Genomic DNA, 18,323 nt, shown 5'->3' with positions numbered 1-18,323 from the left:
CTTAGGTGATGCCCATGCCATCTCTCAGTCTAGAGCACTCACTCATCCCATACATCTTGTGGTAGTTTTCTTATATCATATAAGTCTCCATTTAAGTGATACTTTCAGAGAAAGGCCCTCCTTGACTGCCCACTGTAAAGTCTAACCTTTCTCCCATTCACTTTTTCACCATCCCATTTCATTGTCTTTATAGACCTCACCACGATCTAAAGTTATTTATTTTATCTATTGTCTGTCTCCCTGCAGGAGATTGTGAGTCATCAGCAACCAAAAACCTTGCCTGTTTTGTTCCGTACCTATGAGAGTGCCTACCAAAGTAATAATATTTAGTTGAATTAATGAAGTAATTAATTAATGTTTTACATCTTCAACTATATCATGGTAGAATGACAGACAAAATCTGTTAAACTTTTATGAGAATGAGATGAGCATGCAGGGTCAAAACAAAAAGGAATATTTTAGACAAAGATGGACAGGATAAGGAGTAATTTTATTCTTTTCTAAGGCTGAATGCCCTTCCTCAGCAATCAGTGCAAAGAAATAGAGGAAAACAATAGAATGGGAAAGACTCGAAATCTCTTCAAGAAAATTAGAGATACCAAGGGAACATTTCATGCAAAGATGGGCACAATAAAGGACAGAAACGGTATGGATCTAACAGAAGCAGAAGATATTAAAAAGAGGCGGCAGAAATACATAAAACTGAACTAAAAAGATCTTCAAGACACAGATAATCACAATGGTGTGATCACTCACCTAGGGCCAGACATCCTGGAATGTGAAGTCAAATGGGCCTTAGGAAACATCACTACGAACAAAGCTAGTAGAGGTGATAGAATACCAGTTGATCTATTTCAAATCCTGAAAGATGATGCTGTGAAAGTGCTGTACTCAATATGCCAGCAAATTTGAAAAACTCAGCAGTGGCCACAGGACTGGAAAAGGTCAGTTTTCATTCCAATCCCAAATAAAGGCAATGCCAAAGAATGCTCAAACTACTGCAAAATTGCACTCATCTCACACGCTAGTAAAGTAATGCTCAAAATTCTCCAAGCCAGGCTTTAGCAATATGTGAACCGTGAATTTCCAGATGTTCAAGCTGGTTTTAGAAAAGGCAGAGGAACCAGAGATCAAATTGCCAACATCCACTAGATCATTGAAAAAGCAAGAGAGTTTCAGAAAAACATCTATTTCTGCTTTATTGACTATGCCAAAGCCTTTAACTGTGTGGATCACAATAAACTGGAAAATTCTGAAAGAGATGGAAATACCAGACTACCTGACCTGCCTCTTGAGAAACCTGTATGCAGGTCAGGAAGCAACAGTTAGAACTGGACACGGAACAACAGACTGGTTCCAAATAGGAAAAGGAGTATGTCGGGCTGTATATTGTCACCCTGCTTATTTAACTTATATGCAGAGTACATCATGAGAAATACTGGGCTGGATGAAGCACAAGCTGGAATCAAGATTGCCAGTAGAAATATCAATAACCTCAGATATGCAAATGACACCACCCTTATGGCAGAAAGTAAAAAAGAACTAAAGAGCCTCTTGATGAAAGTGAAAGTGGAGTGGAATAGTTGGCTTAAACCTCAACATTCAGAAAACTAAGATCATGGCATCCAGTCCCATCTCTTCATGGCAAATAGATGGGGAAACAGTGGCTGACTTTATTTTTCTGTGCTCCAAAATCATTGCGGATGGTGATTACAGCCATGAAATTAAAAGACGCTTACTCCTTGGAAGGAAAGTTATGACCAACCTAGACAGCATATTAAAAAGCAGAGACATTACTTTGCCAACAAAGGTCCATCTAGTCAAGGCTATGGTTTTTCCAGTGGTCATGTATGGATGTGAGAGTTGGACTATAAAGAAAGCTGAGCACCAAAGAATTGATGCTTTTGAACTGTGGTGTTGGAGAAGACTCTTGAGAGTCCCTTGGACTGCAAGGAGATCCAGCCAATCCATCCTAAAGATCAGTCCTGGGTGTTCATTGGAAGGACTGATGTTGAAGCTGAGACTCCAGTCCTTGGCCACCTGATGCGAAGAGTTGACTCATTTGAAAAGACCCTGATGCTGGGAAAGATGGAGGGCAGGAGGATAAGGGGACGGTAGAGGATGAGATGGTTGGATTGCATCACCAACTCGATGGACATGGGTTTGGGTGAACTCTGGGAATTGGTGATGGACAGGGTGGCCTGGCGTGCTGTGGTTCATGAGTTTGCAGAGAGTCGGACACGACTGAGCGACTGAACTGAACTGAACTGAAGGCTGAATGCCCACTAACTAGATAGGAGGAAGTTCTTTTGGTGTGAAAAGAATTTTACCTTTGATTAAAGAGTGGAGATAAGGTTCAGAATGTACAATAAATTGAGGGATATTAGAATCACAGAATCACTCATCTTGAGAGACTTCAGAAATCAGCTAATTTCTGCTCTTATTAAATAGATGTAGAAATAAAATCCCAGTTAATTTGTTTCCCCAAAATAATAAAACTTATGGGTGAGAAACCTGAACTCAAGTCTTCTGACTTCAAATCCAGTGTTCTCTAGATCATTATTTAATCCTTTTAATTGCCCATTGATTGCAAATATAAGGGTTTTTTTTTTTTTTTGCTCTGGCCTTTTGTTTTCTAGGTCTTAAGTACAAGATATAATATTAGACTATGAAATTCCCATTAATACAATGCTTTGATGCTTAGTTCATCTAAAATTGTAAAATTTGTGGCTTTTGTATTCTAAAGGAAGGTACAGAAGAGACAGTATATACTAAATAGAAGATGTACAGGACAAAGAAAGATCAAATTCAACTGTATTAAAAGTTGGTCTGAGTTTTGAATAGCTCTTTAAAAGGATTGCATAATTCGAAGAGATATGGGAGGACATAATTTGTTTGACAATTGCATGCTTTATGCAGGTTCTAATTTCAGATTTGCCTGCTCAGATTAACTCACTTTCCTATCTTTTGATATGGAGGACTCTGAGAGATGAAGTCTGAAAGAGCATGCTAGAAATACAAACATTGAACCCAGAATGCCAGGAGAAAGAGAAAGCAAGGAAGGTGCCAACTTCAATGCAAAAGTGCCAACTTTGGCACCTTCAATGCAAAGGTGCCAACTTCAATTAAAACATTAAAAAGAGTGGAGTTAATGTTTAAAATGAAGCTTAATCTTTCCCTTGTGCCCCACATGAAAACGAAATTGAGCCTGATTTTAAGTACAGGGGTCTAATTACCAATATACAAAAGAAGAGAGGGTTGAGGAACATGTTATACAGCATTATGAGAGGACTTCCCTGGTGGTTCAGTGGTTAGGACTTGGTATTCCCAATACAGGGGGCACAGATTCCTTCCCTGGTCGAGGAAGATCCTGCAAATCCCATGTCGTGTGACCCAGCCATAAATAAAGTAAATAGAAAGAGTATTTAGTTCTCTTAAAAAAGCCATTATGAAGATACAATTCAATCATATCCCAAATATGGACAGTTGAACAGGGCAAGATATTTTGTTTCCCCAAAAAGCAAATAACATTGGAAGGGAAAAAAAAATGAGGGGACTATTATAGATTGAGAAGGATTTAAGAAGCATAGCCCTGATTGTAATGTGTGGATCCTTGTTTGGATTCTTATTCAATAGATCAGATATAAAAAGACATTTTAGAGACAACCTGATAAAAATCGCACAATCCTGGTAGTAAATGGTATTAAGAAACGAGTGCTAATTGGGGATAGATGGTAATGTGACTGTGTTAAAAATCCTTAAAAGTACATGTGCACTGACTGAATTTATGTCTGAGATTTGCTTTAAAATAAACTAGGAGCTATAAAATGGTACTTGCTTAGATAAAATGGTAGACTATTGATCACTGTTGCGGTTGGATAATGGTACTGTGATTACTGTGTCCACTTTTTTACAAGATTAAAAAGCTTTTTAACATTAAAATTTTTTAAAGCTGCAGTGGAGCCTACCCCACAGCTCCAGAGAAACATGTCAGGGGACACATACTTCTGCCATTGAAATAGTGTAAGTTACTAGAAAACCTAAAACCTGAAGAAGGGTAGGGTTCTAGGGAGAAACCCTGGACATAGATCTCAGTCCTGAGAGTTCAGAAATAGCCGCAACAGCTTTTCTTTTTTAGTTGGAGGATAATTGCTTTACAGTGTTGTGGTGCTCTCTGCCACACATCAACACGAATCAGTTATAATTTTATATATATGTATCTCCTCCCTCCTGGGGCTTCCCAAGTGGCTCAGTGGTAAAGCATCCACTTGGCAATGCAGGAGCCACAGTGAATTCAGTCCCTGAATCAGGAAGATCCCCTGGAGGAGGAAATGGCAACCCACTCCAGCATTCTTGCCTGGAAAATTCCATGGACAGAGGAGGTGGGCAGACTATAATCCATGGGGTCACAAAGAGTCAGACAAGCCTGCGTGACTGAGCACACACATGGTCCCCTCCCTCCTGCGTCTTCCTTCCCCCCTACCATCCCTCTCCGTTGTCACAGGGCGCAGGGCCGGGCTTCCTGGGTTACGCAGCAGCTTCCTGCTAGCTATCTGTTTTCCATGTGATCGTGAGTATATGTCGGTGCTACTTTCTCACTTTGTCTGAGCCTCCCTTCCGCTGCTGTATCCTCAGTCCATTCTCTATACCTGAGTCTCCTTTTCTATAAATAGGTTCATCAGTACTATTTTTCTAGATTCCATATGTATGAGTTAATATATGATATTTATTTTTCTCTTTCTAACTTACTTCACTCTGTATAACAGGGTCTAGTTTCATCCACCTCACTACAACTGACTCAAATGTGTTTCTTTTTATGGCTGAGTAATGTTTTATTTTATATATATATACAACTTCTTATTCATCTGTTGATGGACACCTAGGTTGCTTCCATGCTCTGCCTATTGTAAACAGCACTGCAGTGAACACTGGGGTACTTGTATCTTTTAGAATCGCAGTTTTCTCAGGGTATATGCCCAGTAACCACAACAGTTTTAGATCAGAGCTCTGTGGCACATGATTACAAGTTAAAACAAAATGTAGGCTTGAATTTTTTTTTTTTTTTTTTTTTTTTTTTTTGCTAGCAGGCAGTATTTACAACCTGAAAAATTCCATAGCAAGAGGAGTAGCAGTCATGATGGTGGTCAGTAGGGTCAGTTTCAAGAACGAGTCACCTGTATACTCTCCCACGGCCCCATGCTTAGAGGGCCCCATGCTTGGTTTATTTTTCTTCTGCCTGTGTCTTTAAAAATTATAAGTGGTTTTTGAATGAGGGGACCTGTATTGTCATTTGCAACCAGTCCACAAATTATGGAGCCAGTTCTGAGAGCCTGGTAGTCAGGGTTAAAAATGCTTGCTTATAATAGGGAACTCCACTTGTGCTGGAGTTCCAGAAACACAGGGCTCTAAGGTGAAATGGAAAATTTAAAAATTGCAAATATGCTGGATACGTTTATAGGAAGTGTCAAACAAGACTAGATGACAGAGGCTATACCCACTAGAAAGTCTAAATATCCCAAGAGGACAAGCCAGCTGGGAGGCCGTGTACATTGCCTCCAGAGTGACAGAAGTGTACTCCATCTGAGCACCTGATTGAGATTCCTCCCGGCTTAGTCCTAATTCACAGGTTGTAGACCCCTGACAGCTAATACAGCTAATACAGAGTGACGGGCATCTGAACGAGAGTCCACCCAGGGATTCTCTTCCTTTCTGATGTTTTCACAAAGATAATGGAGACTTAGATTGCACAACATAATTGAGTTCACATTCATCATTTGGTTGAAATAGCTCTTGTAGAGCTTAGGGCTAAACATGTGTGTCCAGAATTTTGTGAGTGTGAGACTGCTGTGATGATCATTTTATAGGTTCCATTGCCTCTGAGAATCTGGAAAGAAAAAAGGCAGGATCCTTGAGAGATTGAGAGTAGGATTATTTCAATCCCATGAATGCTGGAAAAGAGTGGACAGCAGCTGCTAAAGATGACACAGTCAGTGTACCCTTGAACCTGAGTGAGAAGCTTCTGACTGAAGATGAGAAGCATAAGAAACTGGAAAAGTATAAATTTAGATTTTTTTTTTCCTGCTTTAATTTTCAAAGGCAAGAATTTTCATCTGGGACTTTTAAGTTCTTCCTGGAAATTTAGTAATAAGGGAAGGTTTATTTATTTATTTATTTATTTTGTAATTTATTGCTTTTGCTTTTATTTTTGGCTGGCATTACATTATTTGGAATATCATTCAGGCTCATTGCAAAACCTCTGATGACCTATATTGCACAACACAGCTAAGAATTATGTGAGATGGTAAATAAAACAGTCCATTATCATTCTAGAGGTCAACATAGCCTTGGAGTTCATTTAATTAATGTGTTGCCTGCCCCATATCAGAAACTTCTGGTCCAGTGAGGCACAGGAGGGTACAGAAAAGACCACTGCTGGTACTGTAAGTGGTTTCATGAATGTAGGATTGTGTTAACAAGCTGTTGATCTCCCTCTCCACGGGGACAGATAGACCTTGGTTGACCATGGGTTTCATTGTTAAGCCTTATGGGATAAGAGGAGGGGAAAAGGCCAGGAAGTAAAGGGAAACTGGTCTCTCCTCTACTCCCACCTTCTTGCCAAAAGATAAAATAGAATGAAAGTGAAGTCGCTCAGTCGTGTCCGACTCTTTGCGACCCCATGGACTGTAGCCTACAAGGCTCCTCCGTCCATGGGATTTTCCAGGTAAGAGTACTGGAGTGGGTTGCCATTTCCTTCTCCAAGGGATCTTCCCAACCCAGGGATCGAACCCGGGTCTCCCGCATTACAGGGAGATTCTTTACCATCTGAGCTATGAAGGAAGTTCAAGGAAGCCCCTGAAAGTCATTCAGTCATGTCCGACTCTTTGAGACTCCATGGACTATACAGTCCATGGAATTCTCCAGGCCAGAATACTGGAGGGGGTAGCCTTTCCCTTCTCCAGTGAATCTTCCCGACCCAGGGGTTGAACCAGGGTCTCCTGCACTGCAGGCAGATTCTTTACCAACTGAGCTATCAGGGAAGCCCATATAAAATAGAAACTTGCCTCTTTTTTCAGTATTGAAGGATAGCTTTCACCTTTCTTCCGAGTTTACCTCTCAAAGAAGACGGCAAACAGCTTTTGGGTTTTGACCCAACTGTCTTCTTCTCATAATGTTGTCTTGACCCATCCCCCTCACACCACATCATAATTTGTTTTGTTTTGTTTTTTTCTTTTTTACAGTCATTTTACTTTTATTTTAGCTTTTTAAAATATTTATTTTTAATTGACTGATGATTGGTTTACAATATTGTTTTGACTTCTGTCATACATCAACATGAATTAACCATAGGTGTACATATATCCCCTCCCTCTTGAATCTCCCTCCCACCTCCTGCCCATTCCCATCCCTCTAGGTTATCACAGAGCCCCAGTTTGAGTTCCCTGAGACATATAACAAATTCCTCTTAGCTGTCTCTTGACATATGTTAAGGTATATGTGTCCATGCTACTCTCTCCATTTATCTCTCCCTCTCCCTCTTCTCCCCAACCCTTGTCCATAAGTCTGTTCTCTATGTCTGCATCTTAATTGCATAATTTGTGTTTTGGCTGTCTCTTCTCATGGAATGTAATCCTCAGAAGGGTGGAGCTTGCTTTATTCATTAACACAAGCTGATTGATAGATAATTGACTGATTGATTCATTGATCAATCGATCCTGAAATCTGTATGGTACATGCTGCTGCTGCTAAGTCGCTTCAGTCGTGTCCGACTCTGTGCGACCCCATAGACAGCAGCCCACTAGGCTCCTCTGTCCCTAGGATTCTCCAGGTAAGAATTCTGGAGTGGGTTGCCACTTCCTTCTCCAGTGCATGAAAGTGAAAAGTGAAAGTGAAATTGCTTAGTCGTGCCCGACTCTTAGCGACCCGAAGGACTGCAGCCTACCAGGCTCCTCTGTCCTTGGGATCTTCCAGGCAAGAGTGGGTTGCCATTGCCTTCTCCGTGTGGTACATGATGAGCACTCAATAGATATTTGTTGAATGAATGAATAAATGAGTGATTCCTCTGATTAGCGAGATTGGGAAAAGGGACTTGTCTACGTGATGAATATCTCAGTCCTCTTTGGGCCATCTTCCAGCTATCCAGGGAACAAAAAGGGTATGGCGTTAATGTCCTACAGGTAAGCTCCCCAGGTCGGGGTTTCTCCATCCTGCAACTCCAGGTCAAAGGTGGAGGGTGTGGGGAGGAATTAGAAGTTACATGAATCTAATTTTTGGATGAAGGGAGAGAAAGCTTTCTTTTTCAACCTGGCTTTATCAGCAATAAAGCTGATATTTTTATACCCATCAGTATTTGTTACCAGTTCCAAGCATAAAAAGTAATGGGACGGGGAAGGAAATTTCACCACATTTATCAAACATAAAAAACAAAAAGTCAGTTGCCATTAAAAATAAATGTCAAACTGCTCCATGGATAACAATACACCTGTAATAATAAACTTAAACATAGTTCACTAATAAACTCCCATTGCTTCAGCAGTAGCCACTAACTGAAAATTCATTTTAAGTCATCCATTTTAAAAGTAATGTGATAGGTTTCATATCAAATACATGCCCCCCTGAATATCCCTATTTCACCTTTTCTTTTCATGAAAGACAATATAAAAATGCTTTGTTACACAAACAAGCTGTTTAGTAGAAAGGGCATGGGATTACTTGGTCATTTGGAAAATGCTGATAATTGGATATGGATTTTTAAAGAAAATATTATTCAACTCTTCTTTCTATAGATAGTCTTATCTTTCTATAGATAGTCTTATCGTCATTCTCCAATTCACTGTGAGCTTTTTCCCACTTGCTTTCCTGTGGGCAAGCACGTTACTATTCATCTGCAACATGTAAAATAGACATGGGCAATCTATTTATCCCTGGGTTTTCTTTCATGGCGTCTAGTCCTGAGTCTGGGGCTTTACTTTCTCCTGGATAAGTTTACTTTAATAACTGCAGGTTGCAAATCCTGTATTCAAAATTGGACTTAAGCAGCCAGTAATTCCAAGTTGTTTATAACATAACCATATTGTATTCTCATTTCCTTTATCTCTGTTTCTTTTTTTCCTCCCACCCTCTGTCTTGGCCTCCCTCCCTCTACCCTGCTTCCTCTTTCTTGTTCCATTTTTCAAAATACTTTCAGATATATAATACATTTTATCTTTGGTTGTCATTTTAAGGGGTAATCTGAATTTGTAATAAGGAGATGGAACATTATTCACTCTGAAATTTCACTGGTGGTGTAATGAAAAGCCTAACAGGCAGGGGACCCAAATTAAATCTTGAAATTAATAAGCAGTTTGGCTTGAAATGAATTGCTTCTCTTTTCTTGGAAAGGGAGTGGGACCAGAAGAATATTTAAGTCCCTTGTAAATTGTATTTCTGAGTAATTACTTCAAAGGATGTAATGAACTTGCATGGATTTGCATGGTTTTTTTTTTTTTTCCATTCTTTTCTTTCTTTCTATTTTTCTAGCCTCTCTTAAAGAGATCTTTTGTTACTTGATTCAAACCAGCACTGAGAAGAGTAAGTTGAAAATAAACAAAAACTGAAACTAAAAATAAACAAAAAATCCTCTCAGAATCATATAGATGCAGGTGAAATGATTTTATCTAGATTTAGTTATAAGCAGCATGATGTTTAAATAGGAAAACATCTCACAGATACCTTATTTGAAATACTTAGATAAGGAGGGGCTGTTTCAAAGAATACCGGCCTAGGGTTTATTCCTAAAGCCAAACTGTATTATATGAGAACTTGTGAATTTCATCCAAAGTATACAAAAGTTAGAACAGTTTGATTTGGTTTGGTTTGGAGCAGTTATATAATACTTGTCCACTCGAAGTAATAACAATAAAATCTGGGCTGGCACCTTGACGTTTTTACAAGTCTCCAAAGGTTGTAACTCCCTCACCTCCTGTCCCACCTCCAAGGCTTTTGCTCAGAGGAACTTTCCGTTCTAGTCTGTGTGACATTTATATTCTCATGCTGATTTGTGTCATTTCATTTTGTTTGCATTTTCAGAGTCTAGGATACAAAGTTTATTTCTGTTCATTCGAGCTTTTCTTAATACACGTAAATCCTCAATAGCTATATTATATATAAGGCAGCCCATCTAATAACACTGTTAAATGCTGAATTAATACTCCCCATACATCATTTGTTATTTCCTTATAAAATCATGGCACTCAGAGTTGTTTGTAAGGTCAGAGGAATAAACAGTTGAATGATACCATACGTTTATAAAAGAAGCAGTGCAGAAAGAAAAAAAAATACCTTTAGTATCTTGCTCAGGTTCACTCTCTTCTATTAATAGGAACAAGACAAACAAACACGCAAACAAAAACAACACGTCATGAAAAGGAAAATCTCTGAGCACAGAAATGTTACTGTACAAGATGAATCAGAATCTGCTTGTTTCTTATTTCAATAAGAAACAAATGCAATGAGGGGAAACCACTGACCTTTTAAAAGCAAACTATTAAAGGACATAAACTTTCAAACTATTGCTTTTAGTCAGGCAGTACCACACAGAAAATGAACTACAGCATACCCAACAACATAGCTCATTCATGCATTTTAATTTCATCGTGACAATTACCCCTTCTTTCAAGGCAACAAGCTGCCTACTGTTCTGATAATAGTAGTAGAGATTGTGTTTCTCCTTGTTAGTATGGCTTCTCCTCTTATGAGGCCCTGCTGTGAAGGCAGTGATGTTGAATCTGGGATCTCAGCTATCATTTCTATGGCAATAGACTCCTGTTGTGGTAAACAGAGGATTAGGCGGTTTCTGCAGAACAGAGCCTACAACCAAGAGAGATTCTCTCCTCTGTATTGATTCCCAGAGGCTGCCCAGAGAGCAGAGAGGAGCTCATCGTTATCTTTCAGGGAAAAAGAACAGTAAAGCAAGCTGCAAAGAAAAATATAAAAATGTCTAAATTGGGTGTATGGAATTGAGAATTTTTCAATTTTTAAAAATCATAGAAAAGAGACTACCACCAAATTAATTGTTCCAAAATGTTTAATACAACAAAATCAAAGATAGATCCCACAAGAAGTTCTATCTTTCTATCATGAAGATATATTTTGTGTCAATTTAGACCTTTCTTTTTTTTTAAATTGATGTGTAGTTGGAATAGACCTTTCTTTGATTTAGTGATAAGCTGAGTGCAGTATTTGTTTATAGTATAAAATAGCAATGCTCTTGTTAATCTACTTTTAGAAATAAGAATGCATTGGTATGGTTCCTTACAGGTTACGGGTATTTTCATACATGTTGTACATTATCTCATTTAATGCTAGCCGTTTCCCTGTGATGATACATACCTGATATTATTCAGCCCATTTTTCAGACAAGGAATCTGAAACTCACAGATTTGCTGCAGATGCAAAGCCAGAAATGCCTCTCCAGCTTTCAGACACAAATTTTCTGTTCTACCTAGCATCACAGTGAGAAAGCTTCATTTTTATACTTAATGCCCAATACTCTTAAATTTAGGTGAACTTATAATTTCCCAGTTAGATTTTACTCTATCAGTCAAGTCCATGACACATTCTTATTTTATATATTTTTTAAAATATCAAGGTCATATTGGATAAAAATGAGATTTTTCCATACTAAAAACTGGTCCATCTGGACACTAGAAAACTGCAGAGAGTCCCTGCTTAGAACAAAGACCTTAATCAGAAGAAATAAATGAAGGTCCATAGTTGGACCAGATTGGGCCTGAAAAATTATACGTGAATGTCTTTGGGCTGAGCATGTCTCTCTATTTCCTTAGCACAATTGCACTTATTTCTAAGCTTACAGGGGTTGGGGGTAGGGGGAAACAACCGTTTTTTTGGAACCAGCAAGATAACTCTGGGTGCCTGAGATGGGCAGGGGACTTAGATGGGAACATAAAGTATCTGTGTTATTTGACTGATATATCTCCAAAATTTTGCTCCACTAAAGTTGAAGGACCTCAGGAAGTTTTGAGAACCTTATTTACTCATCATCTCTTACACTACTCTTGTTAGGGTTCTAGAGCAGTTGCAGGTAAACCCTCCGCCTCTTTGTAATTTTACACCAATGGTCTTTTACCGGACTGGACTATATTTTGAAGTAGATTCTGAGGGCAATGCTGAGTTTTCCTTTGCTGCCTTTCACTTTGTTGTTGTTACTGTTATTATTGCTCATTTTGCTTGAATTGTTTGGAATTGGAAGCAGTCTTATTTAAGAATGCGCCCGTTTCCTCCACTACAGATATATAGAACCAACTCAGGGGATCACAGAAGCTCTCAGATTTGCCATTTTCCTGAAAGGAAGTCTGGAAGTCCCACCAGAAATTAAACTTTCATATATCGATTCTCAAAATTTCTTTTTACACACAAATTCAAACATGCATCTTATGTGTTGTTCTGGTCGTGTCCGACTCTTTTGTGACCCATGGACTGTAGCCTGCTAGGCTCCTCTGTCCATGGGATTTCCGAGGCAAGAATATTGGAGTGAGTTGCCATTTCCTTCTCCAGGGGTTCTTCCCAACCCAGTGATTGAATCTGTGTCCCCTGCACTGCGGGCAGATTCTTTATGTATATAAATATATACATATTTATATATGCTATATATTAATATATACACATATGTACACACATTCACACACATGCATACACAATTGAGGTTACTTTAAATTAGAGAAAAATATGCAAGGGTATTGCACACTATTTAAGTTTGCACACACTCACCCAGTGTATGAGGTTATTTGTTATTTCAAGGTCAGACTGTAGTCCTGGTTTTACCGTGTAGCCTGCTCGCCTATCCTACCACCATCCCTCTTGACTTCTGAACTGACTGTTTTACCTTTTATCAATTGTACATGTATTCTGTTTCATGGTCTTTATTTCTACTTAACTGATAAATTCTCTTTCAATCACTTTATCTGTAATGCATCGGTCTTGTCTCCCAAGGTGATTTGTAATCTTTGTGGGGTGGAGGAGGGAGCGACATAGCATACTTTACATTTGTTGTGTCATTTTTTCCCCTAAAGTCCAGCACAGCCTCTTGTACAAATACTTTGAAGATAGTGTTGGATAGTGATTCATTTTCCTTCTCTGCTTTCTTGGGATTGTTCAGTAAATGGAGAGTCTGAGATTTCTCATATTGGAATAATCTGAGATATCATCAACATCCAAGTTAAACAGTATATCCATCATTTTCTTGAATAGTTTGATTTATGGAGAACTTAGTTTCATCGTATCAACCTATTTTAAACAGCTATGTTTAAAAAATAGGTACATACACATCCTGAATCAAACCAAAATCAGTCTCCTTATAATTACTACCCACAAGACCTAGTTCCTACTTCTACCTACTGGACAGAAAGGAAAATAAAATCCATCAAATATTTTCATTTTTCCAACATGCTAACCCCAGTTTACCGTCCTGACTTCTCAATTTTGAACTGCTTAGCTTTCCTTCTTTTCATAAGTTATCCTCTTATCTGTGGTACCTGAAACTAAAACTAACACACCTAGAGTCTCACAAATTCAGTGAATAGTATGACTCTTTCTAAATACTCTACCTCTGTGAATATAAATTTGCACAAGCTTTTATTTGCATTTCATATAATGATGCAGTTAGGTCATTGATTCCACTGAAAGTCAAGAATATCCAATACTCATTTTTATATTTGCTCTTATTAAAGTCTGTCTCCTCAGTTTTGAATGTGTATCTGTGTGAATATGACTTGATTCTAAGGTAAATTAAGTTTTTCCTACTCAGTTCACTGTATTAGTTGATGGGAGAAGAAAGCTGGGGTAGGGGTGGGGGAATGTATTGTTATATGGGAGGAGGGAAGGCCATCAAAGTTCTCCAGTGGAGATAAAAGGAATACATTTAGTAAATTAATACAGGTCATGTAGATCTTACAGAAAGAAAGAAATGAAACCAGAAAAGAAAACAAGCACACGTGTGAGATGATTTCCGTCCTTCTGACTGCAAGAATGAGGAAAGTCAAGAAATAACAGGAATTTGGCCACCTAGACTTGAAGTCTCAATGGAGGCTGAAATAGTACATTATTTGCTTTTTGTAGCATGACATTTATAATTTTCTTCTTGGGTAATATCCTAAGAAAATCTCTGACCACCTGGTACTGTAAGAATACCATTCTAGGACTTTTTCTAAGAACATAATCAGAAATTGGGAAATCAAAATAATATTTCCTTTCAGTCGTGTACAGGACCCCTTATAGGAAACCAGGCAGGCGGATCTGAGTTTGGGTCCTCACTCTACTGCTTCCTAGCTGTTTGATCTGTGCTATTGCTCAACTCTGAACTTCAGTCTCTTCTTGCAGAAAATGCAGAACATGTCGACTCCCAACTTGTAGGATTATGGAGAAGATTAAGTAAAACGATCTGTACAAAGAAGTTAATATAGCAACTGACACATAGCTAGAAAGTATTGAAGGCTGACTTTGAAGCCATCTCCCCTTGCTCTTCCACCCTCCCTTCTTCCTCCCTCCTTCCCTTCCTTCCTTCCTGTTTCGGCCTCTGTGGTGTCTTCCTGACTGATGACAGCTGTTCTTCCAACTGACTTCAAAGGTAGAGGCTATTTTATCTTATTTTAAATTTCAGTCTTCCTTAGCAGCACCTATATTGTAGGTGTTAAAAGCATGAGCTTAAATCCTTTCCTCAGTTGTCTGAGAAGAATCACTCTAGAAAGAGAAATTCATTCTTCAGATCCTATTATTAAAACATGGATGCTAATTGATATTAGACTATTTAAATCTATTCTTAAATAGGTTAGATGTCTGATCTAGCATTGTATTTTCAGAATTATGGAGTCAGAGATGCCTGTTAGTAGACAACCACCACAAAGAACAAGAAAGGTAATTTTAATTCTTAATTTTTTTACTTACAGAAAAGTGGCTCAAGGGTGGTTGAAACTTATCATAGTGAGACTCTGTGGTACTTTGTTTCTGAACAGGTTCTTCTTTTGTCTTCCAATCATTAAAAGAAAGCTTGATAATAGTAATGATAAACCTAAGTAAATACCTGATTTTCCTTTCCTGACTTCTTGGTGGCTAAAGCAAAGAAACTTGATGCTAGTGTGCTGCCACTGTTTACATTTCTGTCCGCTTTGAAGCTGAGCAATGCATAAAGAGGTTTATCCTCTGTGGCTCCATCTCCGAAGGAATTGGAACACAAGTTCCTTTACAAAAACATACACAGTACCCTCACAAACAGTGACTCCCTCCTCATAATCAGGCTGGCCTGCCTCTGTGACATTCCTATTCTCTAAAGTGGCTTGGGTTGGGAGCATTTCTGTGGCCTTTGAGATAATAACATTTTCTTAGCTTGTAAATAGGGATGGTGAATAAATGACTGTGAGTAAGACGTGTTTACCAAGGAAATCAGGCCAGAGCCACATGAAGTTAACTTGTTTTGATTTCAGTCCTAGATGTAACGAGAGTAGCTATTAAGAATATTTTTGTTAAAATGGTCCTGAAAATATATTACAAGTTTAACTGTAAGCCAAGAAAAAAAAGTTGACTTTCGGCTCCGATTCACTTTTTTCATTCTTAAAATAATTATTTTCTGGTTTTAATGGGAGGAGATGCTGCACTGCTTAATGATGAGGACAGAAGCCTATTTTAGTTTACCCTTTCCAAAGGTTTTTATTTGGAATAAATTTAGATTTACACAAGAGTTGTAAAGGAAGTGAAAGAAAGTCCCCAGGTACTTTTCACTCAGTTTCCTCGACTGTTAACATCTTACATAGTATGTGCACACTCAGTTGTGTCTGACTCGTCGCGACCCCATGGACTGTAACCTGCCAGGCGCTTCTGTTCATGGAATTTTCCAGGCAAGAATTCTGGAGTGGAGTGCCATTTCCTACTCCAAAGGATCTTCCCAACCCAAGGAGTGAACCCAAATCTCTTGCATCTCCTGCATTGGCAGGCAGATTCTTTGCCACTGGTGCTACCTGGAAACCCCATTAACATCTTACATAACCACAGTGTATGGATCAAAATCTTAGTTTACTTTTAAATAACATTTTGACCTAATCTTATGAAAAGGAAGATACTTGAGCTCTGACAGCAGGCACAGAAGGTGAAGTTTAATAAGAACCAGAATTTTCAAAACAGTTATTTACTTATTAGCTAACCAGAAATTTTAAATGGGAAAAGAAACAGTAGTTATAACCTTAATCTTAAGTGACACCATAATATCCTGGTTGTCTCAAGTGGCTCGGTTTGGGAACATTTTGATAGGCTTTGAAATAGAATTCTGGATACCCCAGTAGAACCATAGAACCTCCAAACTGTAAGTTCCCACGCCAATGAGATGGTAGATATAGACTCATTTTAAAATTATGTCCAACAAAAGATGACAGAGAGTATAAACTCGAATAGCTTATGAGTCAAACTGTAGCTCATTCTAGTTTTCATAGCACCTCTGGTAGGTACTATCCAAACTCTCTAGACCATCTTCAGCTTCCTGGTTAGGAGTTGGTGTCAGCCTGTGATTGCATGATAAATCTGCATTTTTTCCTCTCTCACTGGTGTATGGTCTGTACCATGAGCTGCTGTTCATTCATCAAAGCCCTATTGGACCTCATCTCTCTAAGTTTTCCCTGACCTCTCTCTGTCCCCTCTGTCCTGTGTGTGTATCTTGCCCAAATTCCTATTGTTGAAAATATATTGAACTCTAATTATTTTAGTTCCTTGCTTGCATGTCCATCTTTCTCTCTAAATTTGGACACTTTTCAAGAAATGAACCATGTCTTATTTATCCTGTATCCTTGTGCTGTGTGTTTAGTCACTCAGCTGTGTCTGACTCTTTGCGACCCCATGGACTGTAGCCCGCCAGGCTGCTCTGTCCATGGGATTCTCCAGGCAAGAACACTGGAGTGGGTTGCCATGCTCTCCTCCAGGGCATCTTCCCAACCCAGGTCTCCTTTGCAGGTGGATCCTTTACAAGCTGAGCCACCAGGGAAGCCCAAGAATACTGGAGTGGTAGCCTATCCCTTCTCCAGGGGATCTTGCTAACCCAGGAATCGAACCGGGGTCTCCTGCATTGCAGGCAGATTCTTTACCAGCTGAGCTACCAGGGAAGCCCCTGTATCCTTGGATTCACCTCATTTCATGGAATATAGTAGGCACTCAACAAAAGAATAAATTTGAAGCTATCCTAATATTTATCATGAAATGGTGAATAAGCTAACTCTCTCCTTGAATTGTTAAACTTTCATCTGGAATAAAGACATTCCAGGTAGAAATTCTTAAACCAATGTTTCTTGAAGTGTGGTTCATAGACTACCCATGTAAGGATCATCTGGGATGATCTGGGAGGTTGTTAGAAGGCCCTAACAGAGACCCATCAGGTCTGAATCTCTGGGGAATCTCTACCTAGAGCTGTGCCTTTTAATAAAAACTGTGGTTGCTTCTCCTGTGCACTGATGCTTGAAAACCACTACCTTCAAGAGTTCCATTAGTCCATCAACTTAGTTATTTCCATCTCTTTCCATAGAGGTTTTTGAAGTGAGCATAATCAATACTGTGACAGTAAATTAAATAACAACATGTTCGTCTCAAGAAAAGGAGACCTCTTGTTGGTTTAGTGGAACAAATATGATGACGCTTCAAATTGGATTCTGAAAAACATGCAAGGTAGGGCAAAAAATAAAGTATACAGTTCTCACTACAGGAAAGAGAGCAAAATGCCAGTTTCTCAAGAGAGACCATTTTTTTTTCTCCCAAGCCACTAAATTTTTAAAGCAGTTTCTCACTTAAGATGTTTTTCAGAGCAGTGAGTGATGGAATGATCAATATTTTCAAGAAGGTTTTTGGCAAACAGCTGTCATGAGCAAAATATGATGTAAGCTTGGGATATTGCACTAAGCCTGCCTTGACTTTCATGTTGTTATATTATTTGGGTAGGGGACATGCTGATTCTATACAGCCTCTTTCCAGTTTGCTGGTAAAGGCATATCTTCATATAGCACCTTAGGTAAGCATCCTTATGTCACTTGTCACAATAGGGCTAAACCAAAGTTATTAATCTCGAACAAGTATCAAGAATGCAGGGACAAAGCATTGCTGGTTGAGAGTAGATTTATATTCTTTGGAAGCAAGAGAAGCAGTTGGTAATGTTGACATTCTATTTCTGAAACTTGAGAAGACGAGCCAGCAATATTCTCTGGTTAGAAGTCATCCAGCTTCATAACAATGTAAACAAAAGACAACAATACCAACAGCAGTCAGTATTTATCAAAGAGCTGGTAGATCCATACAGTATCTAC

At 38.8% G+C, this 18,323-nt stretch overlaps 1 protein-coding gene across 3 annotated transcripts in view; it reads right to left on the bottom strand.

Moving 5' to 3' along the window:
• The window catches only part of MUSK (muscle associated receptor tyrosine kinase), a 91,333-nt gene that overhangs the window by 38,589 nt on the left and 34,421 nt on the right, over positions 1-18,323 (bottom strand). Inside the window, exon 6 of one of the 3 annotated variants that reach the window (XM_065947145.1) lies at positions 10,318-10,347. The exons of the other annotated variants lie outside the window; for them this stretch is intronic. Coding sequence (XP_065803217.1) covers positions 10,318-10,347 — 30 coding nt within the window. The remainder of the gene's footprint in view (positions 1-10,317; positions 10,348-18,323) is intronic. 3 annotated transcript variants of the gene reach the window in all.

The sequence above is a fragment of the Muntiacus reevesi genome, chromosome 10 (assembly GCF_963930625.1).
Source record: "Muntiacus reevesi chromosome 10, mMunRee1.1, whole genome shotgun sequence".
NCBI lineage: Eukaryota > Metazoa > Chordata > Mammalia > Artiodactyla > Cervidae > Muntiacus > Muntiacus reevesi.
This window is presented reverse-complemented; position numbering and strand designations above follow the sequence as displayed.